Source organism: Myotis brandtii, unplaced genomic scaffold, assembly GCF_000412655.1.
Source record: "Myotis brandtii unplaced genomic scaffold, ASM41265v1 scaffold1675, whole genome shotgun sequence".
In the NCBI taxonomy this organism is placed as follows: Eukaryota; Metazoa; Chordata; class Mammalia; order Chiroptera; family Vespertilionidae; genus Myotis; species Myotis brandtii.
The window spans coordinates 10,406-36,890 of NW_005356150.1; the positions used below are offsets into that span (position 1 = coordinate 10,406).

At 40.8% G+C, this 26,485-nt stretch overlaps 1 protein-coding gene across 1 annotated transcript in view; it reads left to right on the forward strand.

The window, feature by feature from the left end:
• Window positions 1-24,411, forward strand: part of HERC5 (HECT and RLD domain containing E3 ubiquitin protein ligase 5) — a gene marked incomplete at its 5' end in the record, with an annotated part of 33,129 nt that extends 8,718 nt beyond the window's left edge. The window contains 13 exons of the mRNA XM_005862775.2: window positions 456-549; window positions 3,456-3,645; window positions 5,827-5,981; window positions 7,578-7,691; window positions 8,345-8,455; window positions 9,945-10,115; window positions 12,047-12,190; window positions 13,694-13,860; window positions 18,076-18,142; window positions 20,271-20,341; window positions 23,060-23,243; window positions 23,326-23,428; window positions 24,151-24,411. Of these exons, the coding sequence (XP_005862837.1) occupies window positions 456-549; window positions 3,456-3,645; window positions 5,827-5,981; window positions 7,578-7,691; window positions 8,345-8,455; window positions 9,945-10,115; window positions 12,047-12,190; window positions 13,694-13,860; window positions 18,076-18,142; window positions 20,271-20,341; window positions 23,060-23,243; window positions 23,326-23,428; window positions 24,151-24,356 (1,777 nt within the window). The remainder of the gene's footprint in view (window positions 1-455; window positions 550-3,455; window positions 3,646-5,826; window positions 5,982-7,577; window positions 7,692-8,344; window positions 8,456-9,944; window positions 10,116-12,046; window positions 12,191-13,693; window positions 13,861-18,075; window positions 18,143-20,270; window positions 20,342-23,059; window positions 23,244-23,325; window positions 23,429-24,150) is intronic.
• Window positions 24,412-26,485: the final 2,074 nt, after the last annotated feature.

A 26,485-nucleotide genomic window follows, 5' to 3' on the forward strand; every position in this document is an offset into this window, starting at 1 on the left:
TTGTTAGATATATATATATATATATATATATATTTGTTGTTAGTCCTCACCTGCGGATATTTTTTCCATTTATTTTTCAGGAGAGTAGAAGGGAGGGGGAGAGACAGAAGAAACATCAATGTGAAAGAGACACATTGATTGGTTGCCTCCTGCATGTGCCCCGACCGGGTGGGAATTGTGCCTACAACCCAGGAATGTGCCTTTGACCAGAATTAAACCTATGACCCTCTGTCCTCAGCCGATATTCTAACCACTTAGGGCATCAGCTATGTTTTTAATTGTATTTGTATTCAGCCAAATTATTATAGTTATTGTAAAGTTGAGGAAAATATAAAATTATTGAAATGAAAGCAAGCTTTAGAAAAAAGCCTTTCATCTGAATAGATAATCTAATATTTAATTTTGAATTGAACTTTTTCATTTACTTATCTCTTTTTAAAATTTTTCTTCCACAGAATAGCTGCAGACACCATGTTTACTCATTTGGACTTAACTAAAGCAAGAAACACCTTTAAGGAGTTAACCCAGAAAGACTGGATTACTAACATGGTGGTATTCCTCACATTTTTTTGAAAAGGGGAATCACTAAAATATTTTTTATAAGAACTCAAAATTTCCAAAGAAATATTTTGTTTTGGGAGATTCTCTAAGACCTTGTTGTATATCCAGATTAAACTCAGATAGCATTCAGGTGTTTGCCCACATAGTGCAAACAGTAGTTACACAGGTTAACAATAGTGTAAATAGATAGGCACTCTTGGGGCATTAGGAAGATGATTAAAGGAATTGTTGAGATTGGCACACTAGAATATTTTAAACATAAGTATAGAAATGAGCATACTTTTTCTGACATGAACATCCCCTTTACTGAGGACTTTCTGGATTCTTCCTCTGTTTTGTTCCATTGCACTTCCTTTTCTGTAGGTCCTATAATATTTTTGTTCTTTTTGAGATTGTTGCTTCGTTGTTTCAGCGCTGTCATTACTGTCTTTAGGTTTCCCACTTGCAGATCATGCAAACATACTTCCTTTATTGAATTAGCCTTTCTTGATTCAGCCTTTATTAATTAATTACCCTATACTGTTGTACTGGTTGATGTAGGGGTGGTACTTGCTATGTTCTCTCAATGTGTTTCTTTCTGGGTCTCACTATGGTTCCTCTTTCTTTTTCTCTCCTTCACTTCTTTTCTTTTTGCCTTCCTCTTCCTCTCCCCAGTTACCTTTTCACTCTACCTCCCCTCTCAACCCCCCCTTTCATCTTTCTTCTGTTTCTATATCTCTCATTCTCTTTCCCTCTCAATCTTGCTCTCATCTCTCTCCCTCCCTCTCAGCTCCCTCACCTGCTCTGTTGCTGTCTGCAAAACACAGCATTCTCATCTTAGCTTCCAAGTTCTCTCTCTCACACATTCCTGTATCGCAAGGGAAGGTGAAAGTTCAATTCTGTTAACTTTGACAACAGAACCATCCAATTAGGGATCTGAGTTAAAATGGATGCGCCTTTATCAGGACTCTGCAGCACTTAATGGAAAGATCACACACACAAATAGAAGGCCATTTCTGCACCTGTGAAGGGAAGGCTAATTATACCTTGATTGTGCCAGCACAGTATCATAAAGTGTAAATAACATAATAGCAGTCTTCCACTATTTCAAATGGGACAATTGGGTCAGAAGACCTGTAATGTTTCTCTTTAGAGATTTCTGTGATGGAGAGTCACAGCTTTGGCATTCATTTATTTAGCAAACATCTGAGTATTGCTTTGTGCAGGGCATTGCAATGAGGATTCCTGATAAACCACGGAAGAGCCATGCTCTGCCCTTAGAAGGTCATGGCTTAGCTTGGCACATAGACACGTTCATGGAGCTACTAATGGGAAGACTGGGTGTGTTTTACACGCCACTCTCTTCCCTAATGCCTAGCGTAGAACATAGTGGGTTTATAGTAAATATTTCGAATGAATGAATTCAGTCATGACTAAGGCCCTGGATAGTCAGCTCTACTCACAGCACTCAAACAAAACAAGGTGCCCAGGGGAAGTAGGTGCCTAATGGGGAGGGCACTCCTGGAAGCGAGGGAAGTGTTCACGGAGACTTGGGGTATGAAACATGCAACTGGCTTGAGAGTATTGCAATAGTTCGAGTGGGTTGGGAGGTTTGAGCATGTGGCTAGCGCTGAGCAAAGAGGTAGGAAGGATGTATGCTGTCGAAACGTCATTAAATAGAGTTGTCAGGTGTATGTAACTCCAGAGACTGAACCACATCGTAGGAGCCCAGTATGTTTTGATGTACAAAAGCGAAAAATTTAAAGATGTATACGTTTAGAGATACCATTAGCTAGTGTGATAATTTAGTGATTAAGAAAGAACTAGGGCTTTGGAGTCTGGAAGATTCAAGAGAGATTTCCATTTAGCTGTGTGACCTTGATCAAGTTAATTTCTCTGAAGTACAGATTTCTCATCTATAAAATTCGGTCAATAATATCTATGTTATAGTAAAACTATAAGGATTAAATGGCCTATTTAATATATGCAAATCATATAGCACCTGAAAGCTACTCCATAAATACTAGCTTATCTTTTTAGTGGATTTTGCAACATTTTTAAAAATATATTTTTATTGATTTCAGAGAGGAAGGGGAAGGGAAGGAGAGATAGAAACATCAGTGATGAGAGAAATCATTGATTGGCTGCCTCCTGCACGCCACCCCACTGGGGATCGAGAAAACCCAGGCATGTGCCCTTGACTGGAATCGAACCCAGGGCCCTTCAGTCCGCAGGCTGATGCTCCATCCACTGAGTCAAACCAGCTAGGGTGAAACAAATTATTTTTATTATCTCAACACACATGACCAGTAAAAATTCAGAATTGCATTTGATGTTTTCCTGAACACTTGCATTCTGATTAGGGAAACTATGGAGATTGGAAGGACTAGAAACTAGAGTGTGTGGTGGGGAGAGTTGGTGATGAGGTCCTTTAGGAAGATAATAGGAAACAATTTTGATTTTTGTTGTTGCACCTGTTACTTTTTCTTTGTTTGGGGTTTTATTTTTGTTTTGCTTTTTTCTAACACATTCTTCCTCTAAAAAAAAATGAGATATGATAGTGGAACCAGAGGGTGCAATGTAGTATTTACTACTGAGTGGCTGCCTGTTAGTGCTGAATCCACTTCCTCCATTACAACTCTTAACATGTGATTTCTTTTTTATCTCCTTCATGCACCCCCAATAATTGAATAAAGACAATACTTGTCACATATCCACACCTCAGGCACTGGGAGCCTCGGTAAGATGGGATATCAGCATAGGTGTTAGAAAAACTAAACGATCATTCCAGTTTCATGGTGCAGTGAAACTTCAGGTTCTACGCTTTATTTACAATAAGTTGCACCCAGTTCCTCCTGGGGCTTTTTCCCTGCTGTGTTTTGAGTGCCTTCTCCCTGGTCATTTTTTTGCTGCAGATAACCACCTGTCTCAAGGATAATCTGCTCAAACACCTTCCGTTTTCTTCTCCCCACCAAGAAGCCTTAGAGGTCTTCTTCCTCCTCCCAGAATGTCCCGTGATGCATGATTACAACAACTGGGAGAGCCTGGTGGTTCCGTTTGCAGAGGCTGTTTGTGAAATGAATGAGAAATCTTCAGAGGCTCTGGGTAAGATTGATGATTTACGTGTGAAATTACTTTACCATTCTCTCAAGGAAAGATGTGCCTCCTAAAGTTCTGGCCAAACTTAGGTAGAGAAATGGGAACACATTCATGTTTTTTATCTTGTATTCTTAGTGTATTCTAAAGACGCTCTAGTAATGACTCTGGACATCCAAAATAGAGTGTTCCAGTACCTGTTTAGAGTTCTTATCATGACCTATGTGTGGCGTGGTCATGAGGTCCTTTGTTCCCAACTTTTCATTATGAAAAATTTCATACATAGAAGTTAAAGGAATAGTCCAGTAAGTACCCTCTACCTGAGAGTCAGCAACAATTAACATGTTGCCTTATGTGCTTCCTCTCTTTTTTTAAAAATTTTTTATTGATTAAGTTATTACATATGTGTCCTTATCCCCACATTATCCCCCATCCCCCCACTCATACCCTCACCCCCCTGTTGTCTGTGGCTTCCTCTCTAAATACAGATTACATTTTAATTTTGCTAAATTATTTGAAAGTAAGTTGGGGATATTATGATACTTCACCTATAATAGTTCATCATGCATCACATAACATATGGAAATCTACATTATGACATCATTATGCACCTAATAAAATTAGCCATCCTATATAATAAAACCCTGATATGCAAATCCATTGAATGCAGAATAACTGGTCACTATGATGTGCACTGACCACCAGGGGGCAGACGCTCAATGCAGGGGCTGCCCCCTGGTGGTCAGTGCGCTCCCACAGGGGGAGCACCACTCAGCCAGAAGCTGGGCTCATGGCTGGTGAGCACGGGAGCCTCTCCCACCTCCTCTGCTGCAGGCGGGCGGTAAGGAGCCAGGGGTCCCGGACTGCGAGAGGGCACAGGCCAGGCTGAGGGACCACCCCCCAGTGCACGAATCTCATGCACCAGGCCTCTAGTAATTTCATAATAATTGTCTAATATTCCAGCCATATTAAAATTTTTGCAAAAGATATTTTATGGACTGCCTTATTTGAAAAATCTACGTTAGTTGCCTTGGAGAATGTCCCAGCTCTAGAGTTGTCTGTTTCCTCCTTCCCTGTGTCTCCAGTACACTGGAAGTTCTAGGGGCTTAATTAGGTTTAATGGGGTTTCTTTCTTTTTTACATAATCCATTCTAATATTAAATCTAGATAACATTGTAAGTGATGAAAAGCTGTTTAAAATGTTTTTGTTGTTGTTTTTTACAATGCTGAAAGGTGTTATTTAAGAATTAAAAACTCGCCCTGACCGGTTTGGCTCAGTGGATAGAGCGTCGGCCTGTGGACCGGGGGGTCCCAGGTTCGATTCTGGTCAAGGGCATGTACCTTGGTTGCGGGCATATCCCCAGTGGGGGGTGTGCGGGAGGCAGCTGATCGATGTTCCTCTCTCATCTATGTTTCTGACTCTGTATCCCTCTCCCTTCCTCGCTGTAAAAAATCAATGAAATATATTTTTTTAAAAAAAGAATTAAAAACTCATGCTGGGAGCACAAAAAAAAGTCATGCAGTCACGAGTAGTTCTTAATCTAGTTTTCCATACAGTATGCTCCTCAGTCTGGAATAAAATGTAACTAATTTAATGTCTCTTTTTTCACAGATTAATATCAAAATTGAGGTCCTATTACTGTCAAGGAATTTTTTTTAGGACATTAAATTCTGAACTTTTTTTTTCTAAGTTTGAGCATAGACTTTTTAAAATATATTTTTATTGATTTCAAAGAGGAAGGCAAAGGGAGGGAGAGATAGAAACATCAATGATGAGAGAGAATCATTGAGCGGCTGCCTCCTGCACGCCCCCTACTGGAGATCGAGCCAACAACCTGGACATGTGCCCTAGACCCGGGACCCTTCAGTCCATAGGCTGACACTCTATCCACTGAGCAAAACAAGCTAGGGCAGATTCAGAACTTTTAATTGCAATCATATTCTCTGAAAATTTTAATACAAATGTGTTTTTGTAACTGTGACATATAAAAAAATATATCAGGTTTTTAAAAATTTTTTATTGTTTAAAGTATTACATATAGTATTACATATGTCTCCTTCTACCCCCATTGTCCTCTTCCCGGCCACCCCCACCCTATTCTATCAGTTTTGGAAAATATGGACCACTTTTATACCTTTAAGAACCCAAGAGAAATCACGTTAACATTTATTTACCTTTGTATCCCTCAGAGGAATATTGGGCATCTCTGCATGACTCCGCTTTCATGGAACTGGTCCAGATGTTTAAAAGAGCCATCACTGCTCAACTGCGTTACTGGGCTGAAGATGCTGAAAGTAACTGTCACATTAAAGCTCTCCTAGAAGTGTTGAAAAAGCTGCACAGGGTAAGGGTTTCTCCTGGCCTGAATCTTAAGCAGACTCTTGAAACATGAAGTTTATATCGCTATTTTTTAAATTTTGTTTTTTGTGAATTAAGCCATGCATATAAAAGAGTGTATATAGTATCTATGAACAGTTTGAAGAAAACTAATAGAACAGACATCAGTGTAACTACTGCCCATGTTGGAAAAGAAAGTATTTCCAGTACTTTTGAAATGCCTGTGTATTTTTCTCTCAGATTGCATCCCCTCACCTCTTGGAGATACCCATGATCCTGGGTTTTGGGTTCATCCTTCCCTTACTCTTCTTTATTGTTTTACAACAATAGGTAGATCGGTGATAGATGATAGATAGATAGATAGATAGATAGATAGATAGATAGATAGATGATAGATAGATGTTACACTGTTTAATTTTGCTGTTTTTGAAATTTACATGAGTGGAATACATGTGTCTTACACATTTGTTCTACAAAGTCTTCCAGATTATTACTCATGGCTGTATTCATTTTCACTTTTACATCATAGTCTGTTCTGTGACTGTACCATGATTATTCATTCCAGTACTGATGGATATATGTGCTGTTTGCAGTTCTTTTGGAGGGGGAGGGGTTCTCTATGAGAAAACCTGCTGCTATAAGCATTCCTGTATGCATGTCTTGGTGTTCATGTATCAAGAGTTGGTTTTTAGTTTCCATACCTAATTCTGGAAGTGATCGCTTGTAGGATATGTGTGTTCTTTACACAGCCAAAGAGGGGCTTTTAGAAGACCTCCTCAGCATTAGTCATTCAGTCCAGGACTGTGCCCATCCGGTCAACTACTGATGGTCACTCATGTCCAAAGCATCTAATGTCGTTATCAGTGTCTTCGCTGACTGATGTTAGCACTGAGCCACGGTGTTCATAGGTACTTCATAATATTCCCTGGTCACATCGGGATAGAAAACTGAAAGTTCTCCCACAGATTAGGAGGAAATGTTCTATATATGCCTTGCCAGAGGGAACATCTATAAATGGTATATTGTTAATCTCTCAAGAACATGACATGCAATATTGGGCCCCAGAGTACTTTGGATTTATATTGCACTGTATTTTTCTTTGGACTTAAAGTTTCTTAAAACTTTTTTTTTCTATGAATTAAAAGTAGCTAGAAGTTTCCAGGCTGGCATGGCTCAGTTGAGCATTGACCTGTGAACCAGGAGGTCACAGTTCTATTCCCAGTCAGGGCACATGCCCGGGTTGCGGGCTCAGTCCCCAGTGGGGGGCATGCAGGAGGCAGCCGATCAATGATTCTCTCACATCATTGATGTTTCTACCTCTCTCTCCTCCTTTCCTCTCTGAAATCAAGAAAAATATATTTAAAAAATAAATAAAAGTAACTAGAAATTTATCATCTTAGTTATCCATTTCTACTATGAAATGTTAGACAGTCTTTATGTTCCTGGACATGTGGGGTTTTGGCAGTGGAGGAATTGGGTAGAACTTTATTCTGGTCATGAAGGGTGTTTACTAGTAATTTGCACTTATCCTGAGAATCTAATAGCCATTAAGCAAAATTATCTTTATATAGAAAACTTTCTCATTGGTTATATTTTATTTAAGGTAAACCAGACTAAATTTCAACTGCCTGAAAATATTTTCCAAGTAAATGAACTCGCGCACTGCCTTGATTTTTATGAAGATGCACGTAGAAGGTACTCTTGGAAAATGAACTTAGTAAGTATGGCATGTATAAAGAGGAAATTGGATCATCAATGAGTTAATATAGGCATTTGTGCTGTAACTTTCTACATGAGTGTCCAAAATCCTTGCACTCTGCAAAATTGCCCAATAGAAATAGCAGGGCTTATTGGGAAAAGCAAAACAGACCCCTCAAAACCTGTGCAGTTTTGGAGCCAGAGCACTAACAGAAAAGTGGTTGCTACCTGGGCAGGTAGCTTGGGTCTACCAGACAAGCGGCATATGGAGCGTGCCATGCAAATATGAAAAACACACAAAAAACGAAAGGGTGGACCTCTACCTACACCCTAATTAGAGGACTGGTGGGCTGTTTACTTAATACATCTGACCTCGTTTACATTTCAGAAGTGTGGGTGGCAGTGGAACAGACTCTGGGAAAGTGCCCAGAATTTACAGTTAATTGGAAAATTAAATGAGCACTGAAAATACCAGGTCTGTATACCTTTCACTGGTACATGTAAGACATTTTCTTAGAATTGTATGTATCTAAGTACTACTGCCGAGCAATTTGAATGGCTGTGGCCGTAAGTACTGAGACCTTCACCCATCAGGGGTTTAAGGCTACGAGGTCAGACGTAAGTTAGCTCTGTCCTTTCACTTACCAGAATTGTTCTCATTTCCATTTTTAGGACACTGCAGTAGACATCCAGCATCCTGTCATATTCAGTCATTTTCCATTTGTCTTTAATATTCTGTCAAAAATTAAACTACTACGTGCAGACTCGCTTTTAAAAATGCAGGTACGCATGCCGATTTCTTTGTCTTTATTAGCAATTCAAATGATAAATGCCTTCGTAAGTGTACAGTATTTGGGGGGGTGATAAGGGAGCCACCCACTGGTGAAACTAATGGCTGTAGCATTCGAGTTACTTATGCTCTAATGAAGAAGGCAAAAAAGAGTGTCATAATTTGGGTTGGCTTGGCCTTGAGGCCTCTTAGGGCCTTAGTAGCAAAGGATCGAGCTTGGGCAGCTGGCCTAGTTGTAGAGCGTTTGACCTTGAGGTTGGTGCCTGTAGTTTTCTGATTGGCATTCAAAGAGGTGTAGCAAACTTGGACTTGATTGAAATTAGCACTATATTTAAGGAGGTCCAACCGAGTGAAGACAACATAACAGTGGGAATAGAGGTGACAGGATTCTTGAAATTTGGACCCAAATAAATGCCTGAGATAGTGCCATAACAAAGGTTTGTAAAACGTATCCTTTTTTCAATGAACTATCATCAGCTAAATTGGTTGTTTGTGAACATATCCAGCAACGCGCTTTTGAAGTTAAAATTGGACAATTTAAAATGCCTTGGAAAATACACTTCATTACCTTTTTGTAAGGATGAAATTTGTTAATATAGGTACAGGTTTTAGAACAGTGCCTCACACAAAGTAAATGCCCAAAAGTGTTAGGTCTTATTATCACTCTTGCTCTCATGTATGCATCTGTACGTGTATGAGTAATATTCAAATATATGTCATAAAAGAAAATACTTTCACAAATGCAGTTACCATAATAAAATAGGAAATTCATTTATGAGTTCTGGTATAACCATTAATGAAACACTTAACAAAGGAAAATAAAAAATATACAAGAATTTTCTTTTGCTTCTCTCTGTTTTGCTAAGAGCCACAGACTTTAATGGTCCCAAATTGCTATTTGGTTTCAGGTGGATGATCTCTCTCTTTCTCTCTCTCTCTCCCTCCCTCTCTCCCTCTCTCTCCCTCTCTCCCCCTCTCTCTTCCTCTCCCCTCTCTTCACCTAAAATCTCTTGTCTGGTTTCTCTTCCTAGAATAGGATCTTTTTAGCGAGGTCTCTCATACCTGAACTTTTCCTGCAGACTGCTTTTTTCCTAAACTTCTGAACTTTTTCGAATGAGAATATGTTTCAGCGCACTGCTTCAGTGTTTACTAATCAGTCTCTTAGTCTGTTGATTATAATTAGCTTTAGTAACTGAAGTATTGATACTTGTATTTATAGGAAGGGTAAAGTGGTCCAGTGGAGCCTGCCGTTGGTCGCTTTCCTGCTCACCCAGGCTGGCTCCCATTTCTTAGGTGCCGTGTTTCTTCAGCTCACTGAAGGTGAACACTGAATGTATAGCTTATCTCCAGTGGTGTATATAAGGCTCTTTTTATAAACGTTTGTGACGTGCATTTATAACAAACTGAACCAGTTTATCCCACTTTACAAATTTCTACTCAGAGCAAATGGTAAAATGAAGTGAGACATTTCTGTTTTCCTAGGAGAGAAGATTTAGAGCTGTTTTGCAGTTGGCTGGAATTGTGGAAGACGGAGGGTCCAGTTTAGGGTTGCTGCCCACCTTTAATCTCATAGTCAGAAGGAGTCACTTGATTGAGGACGTTTTGAGCCAGTTAAGTCAATTTGAGAATGAAGACCTGAGGATGGAGTTAATGGTAAAGTATCACTCTCAATAATTTGGTGCCGAGATAAGGAAAATATTAAGTAATGTAACAACTAGCCTTCACAGAAGGGAAATTATCTCCCTTTGCCATCGAGGTGGTCTGCCTCAGAGTTCCCCTAACTCCCCAGAGACCTGTGAGTTTCAGGTGATAGGTGTAGGCACTTCATCAGAACACGCAGGCTAAGGGGCAGTAGGGAAATGGTTGCCCTCCCACAACCTAGCCAGGTAGAAAGTCCAGTTCTAACCCTGAGAGGTCCAGTCCCTCCTGAGGACTGGCCTCGCCTGGCTAGTCACCACTTTTTAAGGGTTTTGGGGAGATGAGAATTGAGGGTTTGTTTCTGCTCATGCAGGACCCAAAGTTCTCTGTGGAAGAGGGAACTTTCTGTTTGTTGACTGCATCGTTTTTGAGGGTATAATTGTAGATAATACCATGTTCTGAACATCTATAAATGATCTTTGGTTTAGTAACTGTATAACTTGTCTTACTAGTGTATATATGTATATTATTTTTAATATTTTTTAATTGATTTTAGAAAGGAACGGAAAAGGAGCAAGAGATAGAAACACCAATAATGAGAGAGAAACATTGATTAGCTGCCTCCTGCACACTCCCTACTGGGGATGTGCCCGCAACCAAGGTACATGCCCTTGACTGGAATCGAACCTGGGACCCTTCAGGCCGCAGGCTGATGCTCTATCCACTGAGCAAAACCTGCTAGGGCCACTCATCCATTTTTAAAATCTAGGTAACATTCGATGAGCAGTTACCATTTTCCAGACTCAGTGAGGCATTTTACATGTTATTTAATCTTTCAGATAATCTGTGGGAAAACTGAGGCTTTGTGAGATTAAGGAACTTGCCCATAGGGAGGGGCCGGTTTAACACCTGGTCATATAAAGATTTTAAATATTTTACTGAGGTTTGAAACTTGCATCTCTATAAAATGGTAGAGGCATTCATCCAAATAAACCAGTAAAAGGAGCTTTTAAGGAGAAAAATGAGGATTTGGGGAAAGAGCAGAGAGAAAGGAATTTCTGTATTAAAACAGCAGGAAAAAGAAGAGAGAAATACAAACCTAAACAGTGCTGCATAAGAGAAAGCAAGGGAGACAAGAAAGTGAAGAAAGAGGGGGTGGTCAGAGCTATGAAATGGGTTAGGAAACCAAGGAAATGATGAGACATCAGGAAAAGTCCTTGGAATTGAGGATTCCAGGTTCTTGGTCCTGTTGGAGAAAAGCATTTGAGAAATGGGTTTGGAAGTTGGTGACAGTATTCTCTGAAATTTGGCAGCCTGGAGTAGAGTAGGAGGGGCCAATATTGTCTGTTTTGGAAACAATGGTCTTGAGGTGTGTGTTTTCTTTAAGGATAAGGGAGAACTTAACACATTTGTAAACTGAAGTGAAAGATTCTAAAAAAGAAAGGCAAGAATGGAACAACTGAAGGAACAAAGACGGTGATGATAGAATCTTGTGCAGGGATTGGTGCCCTTCCTTAAGGAGCAAACAGCCAAGCCAATAAATACTTCACGTGTGCTCTGGCTTTCTTGTTTTTTTTTTTAAATCCTAATATTTCTGATTTCTTTGTGTTTTATTTTTATTATTCTTAGCCTACCTTATAACTGTAACAATGGTGCCAATTGAGGTCAATTTAGTGTTAAAAACTTTAGGCTCTGAGGTGTCACAGGCATAGGATTAAACCTCGGCTGCACCATTGAGTATTTTATAATCTTGGGAAAGTTATTTAAATTCCTGAAGCCTCATAGAATTAATAGGATATTAAATATGGTAATACGAGTATGATGCTTACCACAGTGGCTGCCAAATACTTGGGCCCACAATAATGCTAGCTCTCACTGCTAAACAGAGTGTAATACGTAGCAATACACAGCCTAAAAATGATGCATTATTTGCTCTGCTTCCTCAGGTTTCATTTAGTGAAGAAACTGGATATGAACCTGGAGGCGTCAGGACAGAGTTTTTCCACTGTCTGTTTGAAGAGATGACTCGGCCAGAATATGGGATGTTCATGTATCCTAAAGAGGCTACCTGCATGTGGTTCCCTGTTAAGGTAAGTCCCCTTTTCTTTGCTTATGGTGTTTCCTGACAGAAAAGGTATGTCACATACCATAAATTAGATTGCCTAATTTGTTTTATACTAGGAGAAGAATTAATGATATAATTGTAGACATAAAAGTTTAATTTGAAAAAGGTGATTATTGCCCTGGCCAAGTGGCTGGGTTGGTTAGAGCATCATCCTGTACACCAGCGGTTCTCAACCTGTGGGTCGTGACCCCTTTGGGAGTCAAACGACCCTTTCACAGGGGTCGCCTAAGACCATTGGAAAACACATATATAATTACATATTGTTTTTGTGATTAATCACTATGCTTTAATTATGTTCAATTTGTAACAATGAAAATACATCCTGCATATCAGATATTTACATTACAATTCATAACAGTAGCAAAATTACAGTTATGAAGTAGCAACGAAAATAATTTTATGGTTGGGGGTCACCACAACATGAGGAACTGTATTAAAGGGTTGTGGCATTATGAAGGTTGAGAACCACTGCTGTACACCAAAAGGTGGCAGGTGACAATCCCCGTTCAGGGCACACACCTAGGTTGCAGGTTTGATCCCTGGTCGGGGCACATAATGGGAGGCAACTAATTGGTGTTTCTCTTGTGCGCCTGCTCTCTCTCTCTCCCCCTCCTTTTCTCTCTCCCTAAAATCAATAAAAACATATCCTCCGGGAAGGATAAAAATAAGTACATACGTACATAGATGATTATTTTCTCTAAAACAGGGTCTACTTTCCCTGGATTCTCATGTCCACAGAGGAGAAATTAAGCAATATGTGTTTTTGACCATTTATGGAATGTATGGATAAAATCAAATCCTTCTTTCTTAGGCACTCAGTCTTTGTCACAGTTCTATTTTTCCTGGTGAACTTGAAGACAAAGGCTATGAAAGTAAATTGTGAAAACTTTAGTTTATAAGGATTACTGAGCCTAATGTGCTACTATGCTTGTTCATTCTTTCATTTACTTATTTTTTATGGAAATAAGTGGTATATAACGTTGTGTAAATTAAACATTGTGCACATGTTGATTTGATATTTATATGCTGTAATGTGGTTGCCACTGAAGCAATAATTAGCACCTCTGTCACGTCACATAATTACTACTTCTTTTTAGTGGTTGGAATAATTAAGATCTAGTTTCATAGCACATTTGATTATTATAATCCAATATTGTTATCTGTATTCACTACTGTGCATTAGATCTCTAGGACTTATTTACTACTTGGTGCAGTTTTTTCCCCCTAAACAACATCTCTCCTAGCCCCTCAACCCTCATTCTGTTAATGCTTTTAGTGACCAAAACTATGACAGGGATTTAAATTGACTTAATGATTGAATATAAATCCTGAATATTCTTATCTCAAGATTTTTGGTTTTAATTTGTGATTTGATTTTGTGAAAGGGGGGGACATGTTTATCTAATATAAAGATACCATTGTACTGGCAAAAGTTCATAATATGTTAAAATGTTTTTTCTCTTTTCAGCCTAAATTTGAGAAAAAGAGATATTTCTTCTTTGGGATTCTGTGTGGACTTATTCTGTTCAACGGCAATGTTGCAAACATCCCTTTCCCACTGGCTCTGTTTAAGAAACTTTTGGACCAAACACCATCATTGGAAGACTTGAAAGAGCTCAGTCCTGTCTTGGGAAGGTAAGTAAACATGATTCTTTTTCAGAGTTCTACCTAATATATATTAGGACAAATATTTAAACACACCCTCTCAGTAATATTTTCATGTCCAATAGTAGCATTCTGAGTACTTGAAACCAATTTTAACTTTGGCAAGAATTGTTGGATTAATAATTTAACTTTCTAAAATTAACAAAAGTTTTTTATATTAGTCCTCAGTCTTGCATTAATCTTTGAACTTTATTTGCATAGAAACAGTCATAGACAGAGCATAGGTTACAGTGATGTTTATTTTAAATATTGTTTCCGTATTACCACCTTTAAAATGAAAACTTATATGTAAGTTAAAAGACAACCCACCACCTTGTAAAAAGTATTGGTAACATATAATAGGAAGGGTGCCGTAACCGGTTTGGCTCAGTGGATAGAGCGTTGGCCTGCGGACTGAGGGGTCCTAGGTTCGATTCCGGTCAAGGGCATGTACCTTGGTTGCAGGCACATCCCCAGTCGGGGGTGTGCAGGAGGCAGCTGGTCGATGTTTCTCTCTCATCGATGTTTCTAACTCTCTGTCCCTCTCCCTTCCTCTCTGTAAAAAATCAATAAAATATATTTTTTTAAAAAATAGGAAGGGTGACTATCCCTACTATATAAAGTACTCCTACACATTCATAAGAAAAATTGACAAAGTGTACAAGAAGGCAACTCACAGAAGAAGCAATAGAAATGGCACATAAATACAAACATGATCAATCTCACTAGTGATCATGGAATGCAGATTAAAATGAGAGACTATTATGTGCTTCAAAGTGACAGTGGATGGAAATACTGATCTGTATGGTGTTAGCAAGGGTTTGGTAAAAGATTAACTCCAATCTCAGGTATTGTTAGTGGATGTGCAAATTGGTAACTCCTTTTTCAGAGAACAATGTGGCATTGCTTATCTGAATCAAAAATGTGTTTGACGCTTTGACCCAACAGTTCTGTCTCTAGACATTTCATCCGAAACACATAACCATGCAAGGATTTCTGTATACCAGTGTACACTGTATCATATAGTTCATAATACATGGACTGCCTAACTGTTCTTCAAGAAGGGAATTGTATATTTTTGGTATATTTATGCAATGGACTGTGGAGATATTTTTTTAAATATTTTACTGATTTTTTACAGACAGGAAGGGAGAGAGAGGGAGAGAGAGTTAGAAACATCGATGAGAAACATCAACTCAGCTGCCTCCTGCACACTCCCTACTGGGGATGTACCCACAACCAAGGTACATGCCCTTGACTGGAATCGAACCTGGGACCCTTCAGTCCGCAGTCCAATGCTCTATCCACTGAGCCAAACCAGTTAGGGCGAGTTTTTTAAAAAAATTAGAACAGTAGTATGATCCTGTTATTAATAGACTGTTAATAGGATCCATTTTACAGGTGAGGAAACTAAAACACACCCAGGTCCCAAAGTGACATAACCATGGCTCCAGAGTCCAACTGTTAGTCATACTAATAGGAGGAGGGGAAAAATACTGAAAACAGAAGATTTGGGAAGGAGGAGAGAAAAAAAATTTTTTTATTGAAAATTACCTAATTAATCAGTATTTCTCAAACTTTTAGGTCTTAAGATATTCAAAAAGTATTGAGGACTCAAAGAGCTTTTATTTATGTTTGTTACATTTGCCAATGTTTGCAATATTAGAAATTAAAAGTGATAAATGTTTTACATTCAAGAATACACAGATATTAGGTATCATAGAGCCTCTGGGAAACTGTTCTATACTCATGACAGAATGTGAAAGAGAAAAGTAACATCTTAGTATTATTATGAAAATAGTTTAGAGCCCATGGACCCCTGTAAATTCCTCAGGGATTCCCAGAAGTTGTGGGTCTGGGCAATGCTTTGAGAAGCGCTGATCTCTACATTCAGTAAAACTCCAGTTTCAATCCCAGCAGGCTTATTATAAAACTTGACAAGCTGATTCTAAAATTTAGGTGGATGAACAAAGGGCCAAGAATAACTCATAAGATAAAGAAGGGTGGGGAACTTGGCCTATCAGATATCAAGAATAATTTGAAAGCCACAGTAATTAGAACAGTGTGTTATTGTGCAGATTTTCCAGTGGAACAGAAGAGAGGGCTCAGAAACTGACCATGCACACATGGAACTTTAACAGACTAGCATATTAGGTCAATGGGAATAGGAGGACCATTCAGTTAATGCATCTGGGGAAAAATTAGAGCAGATACCTTATGTCATATACAAAAATCAACTCCACATGGATGCAGGACTTAAATATTAAATGTTAAAGTGATGGAAATATGGATAAATACCTTTCCCATCCTTGGGATTTTTTTTTAAGTAAGACATAAGAAGTACCAACAGTGAAGGAAAGATTGGTAAATTTAACTGCAACAAGATTAAAGAAGTTCTCTGTTCATCAAGAGATACCTTAATGAGCCCTAACCAGTTTGGCTCAGTGGATAGAGCGTCGGCCTGCGGACTCAAGGGTCCCAGGTTCAATTCCAGTCAAGAGCATGTACCTTGGCTGCAGGCACATCCCCAGTGGGGGGCGTGCAGGAGGCAGCTGATAGATGTTTCTCGCTCATCGATGTTTCTAACTCTCTATCCCTCTCCCTTCCTCTCTGTAAAAAATCAATAAAATATATTTTTTTTTAAAAAAGAGAGAGTTACCTTAATGAAAGACAAAAGACACTCTTCAAACTGGTAGATATTTATAACTCGTTTTGGGGGTGGTAGAAAAATGGGGTAAGGAAGGTACCTCCTATAGGTAGGTATAAGATACTAGAGGCCCTGTGTATGGATTCATGCACCAGTGGGGTCCCTCAGCTTGACCTGCAGGGATCGGGCTGAAACCGGCTCTCTGACATCCGAGAGGGGTCCCGGATTGCAAGAGGATGCAGGCCAGGCCAAGGGACCCCACCGGTGCACGATCGGGCCTGGGGAGGGTAATGCGGGAGGGTTCCAGGGCGTGTCCAGCCCATCTTGCCCAGTCCTGATTGGCCAGACAACAGCAGCAAGCTAACCTACCAGTCAGAGCGTCTGCCCCCTGATGGTCAGTGTGCGTCGTAGTGACTGGTCAAATGACCGGTCGGACACTTAGCATATTAGGCTTTTATCATATAGGATTAGCAATGTTTTAGTTCTTGTTTTGGGAGGCAGGTTCACAGGTGTTATTCATAAACATACTCATAAATAAGCCATATATGGACATACAATGAGAAGATAGTGAACCAAATGTTGGGATGAATCCAGTTCTGTCAGCTGAGTTCCCTGACCTCACAAAAATACATGCATAAAAGATGGTGTGTTTTATATCACAGTATCATAGTAAAAAATCAGCTTCATTTCCACCATCTCCCGGAGGGAGACTTCCCCAGTGACATGTTTCCCTTCAGAAAGGGTTAACCAAGCTCTTCCAAGTTATCCCTGTACCATTTACGTAGTTCCCAGCTGCACACATCTCACAGGACTGTAGGTAAGGCTCCCATCAGCATGATTCCTACTGGTCTCAGGGTTTATTGGCAGGAAAGGAATTGGTCTCAACTTTACATCCCCTTTGCCTACCATATTAAGTACTTAATAAGTGTTTGTTGAATGAATAGAGAGGTAAAGGAGTAAATAATACGTAATGAGACATATTACATTAAATGTATTTATAAAGTACAGAGGATGGAGATAGAAAACGACTGGCTGCTCCCGTTCTGATATAACCTCTGTTCTCGCAAATGCTGGAAAGAATTAAGGTAGTCAAATGTCAGGTCTATCTGGAGCTTGATGATACTGGGACAGCAGATCCAGAGAAGGTCCTTTGACCTACCTATCCACTCCACAGATCTCCTGAGCGATGCCTGATATTTAAAAGGAGATCTATTGTTTGCTCTGTAAGTAAAGTCCCAAAGCTTAAATAAAGGTAACACCAATTTGAATGAGTTTCAGTGTCAGTAAATACGTTACCAGTCCTTTTCTAAAATAGACATCTACGATGACGAGGTAAAGGAAGTTAGGGCAGTAGGAGAGTAGGAATCAGGTGGGGAGCCTGCAGAATTGTAGATAAACTTCTAACCTCTCATTTAAAGATAGCTGAGGTCTCAAGTCACGGTGGTGCAGGGAACTGTACCTGACTTCCCACCTTCAGAATAGTCACCACCCTGTGTTTATTTATAAGATGTATCTAGTGATCATTGTTATTTTCTTAAATGAAATTATTTGTTCTTTAGGAGTTTGCAGATACTTCTGGATGATGAAAGTGCTGACTTTGAAGAAGTATTTTATGTCCATTTTAATGTGAGTAACAGTGAAAACCAGATTACAGATCAGATTTAATCTGATTAACCCTTTACCTACTTGCCTAAACATGCACCCTTTAATGAAAAAACAAACTTCTGAATTAAGTTAATGTAAAAGGTTATTCCCTTCATTTTTTATGAGCTGGATGTGTCAGTTGGATTTTACTGTGTAACAGACAACACCTAAACTTAGTGACAGAAAACAACAAATAATTCTGTGGTTTCTGGACTGGGCCAGCGTGGCTGAGCTGGATGGCCGACAGTGGCCTCGCACCATACCTGGTCCTTGGCAGGCTGGCCCTTGGCAGGTGTCAGCTGGAACAGCTTGTCTCTGTTCTGTCTGTTATGATCCAGGAGGCCAGCTGAGGCTTCTTCACTGGGTGGGCTCAGGGTCCAAAGAGATGGCAAGCCCCAGCACACAAGCTTCTTTTCATGCTTTTGCTTCTGTCAGATCCCATTGGCCAGACTATTTCACAAGGTTACCTCCAGATTTAAGGGCTAAAGAAAGAGACTCCCCCTCTTTTTTTAATTTAATTGTTGGTGTTTTGTTTTCTTTAATGTATTTTTATTGATTTCAGAGAGGAAGGGAGAGGGAGAGAGAGAGAGAGAAACATCAATGATGAGAGAGAATCATTGATTGGCTGCCTCCTGCACACCCCATACTGGGGATCGATCCCGTAATCCGGCATGTGCCCTGACTGGGAATCGAATCATAACCTCCTGGTTCATAGGTCGGCGCTCAACCACTGAGCCATGCCAGTTGGGCCAGACTCCCCCATCTTGGTGGGAGGTGTTGTGGAGTCATATTGCAAAGGGACAGGAATACCAGGATAGGAGGAATTTATGGCTAATTTCCCAAATCTACAACACCAGGTCTGTCCTGAGAAAAGTGAATACTGAAATATGGCAATTTCCCTATTTACCTTTTTTTTGTATTTGCATTTGCTATTTATTATCATCCTAAATAAAAAATAATTATTAACATGAATTTACCATACATCTTTGTTTTGCAATGCCAGTTTAAAATGCAAATGTAACAGCATTTAACTTACATGCTAAATCACCAAAATTCCATAGTTCATATTTTGCAGTTCATACATGCACACATATTATGTATTTAGTTCTTAACCAGAGCACTGGGCACACTGCATGAAACTAATTCCACTGTTTTTATTTCACTTCTTCATACATGTGCATTCTATCAACATTGTCCAACTCCAGTTTACTGATGATTAAGGAGAATGAACAGGAACTGGTTGGCTTATCTTTTCTTTTCCTTTGATGTCATCATTTTCAGCATAAGTTGTTAGCTAATACAGGAAAGTAACACAATAGGATGTGACTGGGTGCCTGGTCTTCGTGTTTCTCAGAACTCTGTTGCATTCTTTCTGCACTGGAAACAAGTTCTGGTTGGAAAGGAAAGTGTGGCCTCTTTGGTTTGTCATCACCACCACACCTCCACCCCACACCCCCGTCTTACTCAGCTGTAGATACAACATACTGAACTTGTTCTCACTTTGAGTCTTGCTGAGCTCCCATGCATCTTGGGTTCACTGGAGTTCTACGCTTATGGGGCATCACGAACTCTATATGCAAATGGAACAGCAAGAAATAGCAGCAGACACACACATTGCCCGAATCTCATCTGCTCACAGGAATGCTCCACTTTTCCATCTGGCTTCACTTGCAAAACATAAGTTCTAAAATAAAATTATTAAGAATTTCAATACAGTGAGGGACCCAGACATAGAGCTCTGGGCTACCGTACAGGTCACATGCCTAGGAAACCAGGCCGGATTGTCAGATATTGGTTGCAAACGTTCTATTTTAGGTTTGTATGTGAGAGTGTGATATGTGTGTACCTCCCCTTTCTCCTCCCTTCCCCCACCTATTTACTTTTTCAGTATGATCAGTTAAAATAGATAACTTGAGTTTTTTAAATTTATTTTTCATTCTGCATGAAAAGCTGGTAATTTTTATTTGTACATTCCTTGCTTGTTTTGTGACAAAAATGTACAATTCCACCTATTCTTGAGGAAAAACGATATGCTTCAAAGTGTATTTGCTGATGATAGACTGTTCACAATTATTTTGGAGATTCTATCTCAGTTTATTTGTGGTTACAGGTGAATTGGGACAAAACTGATGTAGACTTAATTCCTAATGGAAGTTGCATAATTGTCAACCAGACTAACAAGTAGGTACAAAGAAGTGAAATGTTTGTTTTCTTTATACACTGTCTATTTCACTCGGCTCTAAAAATTTATTGTAGCTATATAACTTTTCATTCCCAGTTAATTTTTAATAAGGTGGAGAGTTGCTGTGTGCTGGGTGTGTATGTGTGGAGTGTATATTCTGGTAGGGAAGGAAATGGCTTTCTCATGGAGGCCTTCCCTAATCCTCCTATCTAGAACCATACCACCAACCTTTCTCTCTACCCCCTTACCCTTCTTTGCCTTTTCTTTTCATGTCACACTTTACCTACCTTTAGACTTTATTTGCTTATTTCCTTGCCGGTGTTTCCCCCGCTATGATGAGCTGCATGATGGCAAGAACTCAGTCTTTCTTGCTCACCACTATATATCCATTACCTCGACTAGTCTACACTAGTGTCTGGTCCATAGCAGGCACAGAGTATTTGTTAATATTATTAGACTAGGGGCCCAGTGCACGAATTCATGCACCTTGAAAGGAACTGTGGGCTGCGAGGCTATGGTGAGCACAGGGGCGGGTCTCGGCCCATCCTCTGCGCCCCTGGACCCCTGTCTGCCAGCAACCCCGCTCCCGCCGTCACTGCTCCCACAGGCTGACAGCACGGAGCGATTGGGGCCGGCGCCAGCAGAAGGTGTGAGCAGCGGCTGCTGCCCCGATTGCCCCTCAGGAGCAGGGGGAGGTGGAGAAGGCCTGAGGGGAGATCGGGGCCAGTAGCTGCTGCTCGCACCCGCTGACGGCGCCGGTGCCAGGCGCCAGCAGTGGGTGCAAGCAGGGCTAGTGCTGGCAGCAGGTGTGAGCGCCGGGCAGGACCACAGTGCGCAGGAGCAAAACATTTTCAGTAACCACCAGAGGCTTGCCCCGATGACAGTGACTGGCGCCCCGCCTTGGTCTGGCGCCCCTGCTCACCTGTTCCACCATCTTCTCGCTGCAGCCAACATCCGCCATGTTCCATGCTCTGCTGCCAATGCCCACCATGTTCCACATGCGCCCCCTGGTGGTCAGTGCACATCATAGCCATTGGTGGTTCTGTTGTTATGATATATAGATAGATGCCACTGTGGTATCTTCCCTTCCCAACACCTTATGGGACTTAAAAGAATACAGTGTGGGATTATAGAATGTTCCCTTGATAGTTGGTCCTAGTGAGCATTCTGCCCTAAGGCAAATATTTTTCTTTAATTTTTAATCTTTATTTTAGAAATCTTTGTATTGCAGTGTAACATACAGAAAAGTGCACACATGATAAGAGCACAGATCAAGAAATAGAACATATCCAGCTCTATAGTATACTATGGCCCGGTGCATGAAATTCGTGCACATTAAAGGGAATTAATTAGAGGAAATTCCTTAATATTGCTATTTGCCCTTTCTCTATAATAGAAGTGTCAGAGATGAAAGAAAATTAGTAAAATGTATATGAAAATCTTCCTCCTGTCAAGAGTCTGGGGCGCACCACAGGACCCAGAGTCAAGTCCCCGCCCACCTGCGTGCCCCTCGAAATCGCGCCAGACCCAGACCCAGCTGGCCCCAACCCCATTGGGCAAGATCCAGACCCAGCCGGTCCCACCCGTCAAGCCCCGCCGGGCAGGGGACGCAGCCTCAGGTACCCCGTCAAGCCCCGCTGGGCCAGGGACATGGCCTCAGGTTGCTGGCGCCAGGGCAGGGGGTGCAGCATTAGGTCCCTCGGCGCTGAGGCAGGGGGCATGGCCTGAGGTCCCCCCTCAAGCCCCACTGGGCAGGGGGCATAGCCTCAGGTCCTTCGCCCCGGGCCCAGCGCCTCGCAACCTCAGGTACCTGTTGATCACTCCTTACTGCTCATTATGGGAACCCTGCCTCCGCTGTGGGCACAGCCATCTTGTGATGGCATGACGGAGTGAGGGTCAATTTGCATATTACCTCTATATTATATAGGATCTTATGAATATGTCCCCATTTACCCAAAGTATTATTGATGGATATGATAAGGTTTTCTGCCTCTTAACAACTCCTTTTTGCTCAGCCCGTTAGCCTGACAGAATTGGCAGATGTGCCAGAGGGAGGGAAAAACTACAAGTAAAATGCTGGCCTCTCCTCAGTGAGCTTCTCTTCTCTCTGAGTCCAGAGGTCTCTCCAGTCTTGTCTCAGATTTGGAAGCCTGGGGCTACATGTTTTTTTTATATTGCTTGCCTTTTTGTAGTTCTTATTGCAAGCATTTGCTACAAGGTACTCCGTTATAGCTAGAAGTATAAATCCCTTCTTTATTTGCGTTAAGCTCAAATAATTACTCCTATGACAAATTCAGACATTACAGAAAAGTATAAAATTACTCCTATGACAAATTCAGACAGTACTGAAAAGTATAAAATAAAATAGGAAATTTCCCCCATCTCCCAAGCCCATTTCCCAGACATGACTGTTAGTAGGTCAGATTTAATTCTTCCAAACTTATTCTATTCTAATCTATGTCAATTCTCTTAACTCTCTGACCCTGAAAAATCACATGACTTCACTGTATCTCAGTTTCCTCTTCACTAAACTGTTATAAAAACGTACCTCAGAGTTTCATGATTAAATTAGATAATATATGAAAAATGCCTATAACAGTCCAACCACTTAGTTGCTAAGTGGTCCAGCTCTTATCTTTAGCTGCCTCCTTCCTGCCCCTCCTCCCATTTTTTTCAGAGTATTGCAGTAAGCTGAAATCATTTTTGTTTCATTAAAGGACAGACTATGTTTCTAAGTATGTCGATTACATCTTCAACATCTCTGTAAAGGCCGTTTATGAAGAATTTCAAAGAGGATTTTACAAAGTGTGTGACAAGGAGATTATTGAATTTTTCCATCCTGAAGAACTAAAGGATATGATTATTGGAAATACAGATTATGACTGGGAAACATTTGAAAAGGTATATCTTAAAGGCCAAGTAGCTTCAATTTAAATTTCTTTTCTATTTCCTGAATATATTTTTTCTTTGCATTTTTCTCCAGAATGCACATTATGGACAAGGATATGACAATTCGCATCCCACCATAGTGATGTTTTGGAAGGCTTTACACAAGTTGACTTTGGAGGAAAAAAAGAAGTTCCTTGGTAAGTGTTAGATCAGGAAGACATTTATAATTTTCTGTTCTTTTTTTATGGAATAAGAACATTTTATTTGTCTTAGGCACCATTTGCAACTAGGAGTAGAGCCACTCCTAGTCCAGTTGAATGTCCTCTATGCCAAGTTGTCACAACATCAAAATATAAATGTTAATAGCGATATTTTTTCCTGTTTTCCACCCTACCTATTGCTTTAATGTTTTTATTTCTTCATCTGAGCTAAATAGTGAGCCTTCTTCCTATAGTTAGTTCCTTGCGCCCTCTCACTTCCAGGCTTTCTCTGAAACTCCTGCCCTGCCTTAAAGCTTCACCCGCCTCCTTTGCCTCTCTAAACCTTTCCCTCCTTAGAGGCCCAGCTTCCAAACATTCAGAAGTCTTCCCCAGTCACCCCAACCTGGTTCTCTCTTCCTGCGCTGAACCCCATAGCATTTACACCCCATAGCAGCCCTTATTCCTATGACACCCTGTTTGGCTGTCTTACACCCTTTTATTTCTTGTTTTTGTCTTTTTTTGCACAAGAATCTAATATTCCCACCAGTCATTGAGGGTAGTGTCTGTGTGTCAGACTTAGTTATAATATGATCCCCAGTGCTGTCTAATGTAGGACTTTGCACATGGGCCCTCAGTAAATGTTTAAAATAAAAGTATTTTCTCTTGATAACTGTTGGTGATTTGTGAAGCAGATCACTCAATTTCATTCTGCTTTTTAGTGTTTCTTACAGGAACTGACAGAATTCAAGTAAAAGGTTTAAAGAGCATGAAAATAACATTTTGCTGTCCTGAAAATGTGGGTGAAAAAGATCCCATAAGAGCACTTACGTGTTTTAGTCTCCTCTACCTCCCTAAGTATTCTACAATGGAAAGAGTGGAAGAAGCGCTTCAAGTAGCCATCAACAGCAACAGAGGATTTGGCTGACCCTACCTCATACTCTTTACTCCTTTTTGGGAACATTTTCAAAAATAAAATGAACTCAAAAGTTTACTAACATAAAAGTCTTGCTGATTATTCAATATGTTTACCTATTTATTTTATAATCTCTGTTTTTGCATGTAAGATCTATTAGTTACTAGAGGCCTGGTGCATGAAAATTCGTGCACTCACCCAGGGGTTGGGGGGGGGGTCCCTCCTCAGCCCATGCTCCCTCTTGCAGTCCAGGAGCCCGCGGGGGATGTCCAGCTGACCTATGGGCCAGCTGGCGAGTGGCCAGCCCCGCCCCCCATCACCCCACTGCCACTGGTGGCCTCCCTCTGCAGGAGGCAACCGGCAGGCCGATTGGGAGACAGCACCGGCTGGCTAGCCTGCCCACTGGCACCCACCTTGGCTGGCCTGGCACCACCCACTCACCGGCACTGCCCCCCACTGACCAGTCATTCCACTGTTTGGTCAATTTGCATATTAGGCTTTTATTATATAGGATGATATAGATTAGGCATTAAACAAGGCAACCCCAAAACGCAGTGCATTAAATAAAGCAGAAGTTTATTTTTCTCATAAACATCTGGGTAGTTTGTCCAGGGCTGAAGTTGTGCTTCTCCCACTCAAACTGCTGTAATAAATCACAGATGATTTCCCTGTTGCAAATTTTGGTGGAAACTTGCCCATTTCCGTCTTGTGTCTATTGCATTTGAAACTGTGGTCTAGTTTCTCCTCAAAACTGTCATGAACTGCTAGACTGTGGCTTTCTTTTTCTCAGCTTCTTTCCCGTCTCCTTGACCTCTTTTCTCTTACACTCCCCTGACCTAAAATGATAGTGCAGTCCTGTTTTCTCACTGTCCACATACTGCTATCCTCTTCATGGCTTCAGTTATTCTTCCCATGCTGACGCTACTCATCTGTCTCTCTGACCTACAGGAACTGATGATATATTCCAGGACCACAGCTATTTTTCTATCTAGTCTGTGTCTACCTGCATGCCCCTTGGCTCCTTAATCTCAACATCTTCAAGGAGGAAATTACCGTTTTTCCTGTATTCCAGTTTGTGGTACTACCAATATCTCCAGGTAGAAGCCTGCAGTCATCTTCCCTCCCTCCCTGTTCTTCATCCCCCACATTCAATAATCGGTCTTGTCCTGACAAGTCTTGTTCTAAATCTCTCTAACCCCCCCGTCAATGCTTTAGTTCAGGCTCGCATCATCTGTCCCATCATGGCAACAGTCGCCTCCCAATTGGTCTTGTATCTAGTCTGACACTCTACAATAGAACATTCTGTGAGGCTAGAAATCTCCCATATATGCACTGTGCAATACGGTAGACCCTTGCTGTAGATAAGGTTCGTTGGTAGTAGTGGGAAAAACAGAGTTTAGAGCTGTTCTCTTCAGTATGTGGTTATTTAAAATTAACATATAAAATTCAGTTCCTCAGTCACACTAGCCATGTGGGTGCTTAACAACTACCTATGACTGGTAGCTACTGTATTGGGAAACATGTGAACACTGGCTACCACAGGAGTCCACACATGCAAACCCTCCGTCATTTTGAATGTTTCTTTTTCTTTTTTCCTGGAAACAAGAGCCATAATGTTTATCAACTGCACAAATTAAAAAGTTGGTCAATAAAGCCCAGCTCCCAGATCCTTCCTGTAAGCTCCAGCCCTGCCTCCCACCATAGCCTTGCACACATAGCCTTCTCCATTCTAGTTATCTGTAACTCATTTTCCTGAATGGGCCAGGCTCCTGTGTTTTCACACATGCTTTTTCTTCTGCCTGGAACCTGTTCTCATCCCACCTCTATCTTTCAACTGCTGCCTTCAATTCCACCTCCCCCTCTGACTGAGTTATCTCTACTTGTTCCTTGGGATTCACTTCAGCTACCATTGCTATCTAGCAGATGCCATGAAAATGACTGAAGGATTGTGGAATATGGCCACTTAGCTCAGCATTTCGCAGGTGCTGTTGTCAGTGGTTCCATCAGTTAGCCAAAAGTGCCACCTAGTGGCACATGCAGGAAGTAGCAATTCCAATAGCATCTCACTAAAAGGGACAAAACTTGTAGAGGACAGGCCTTTCTCCCAACTACACATAGTAGTGAGACTACTGTTTCTTGGC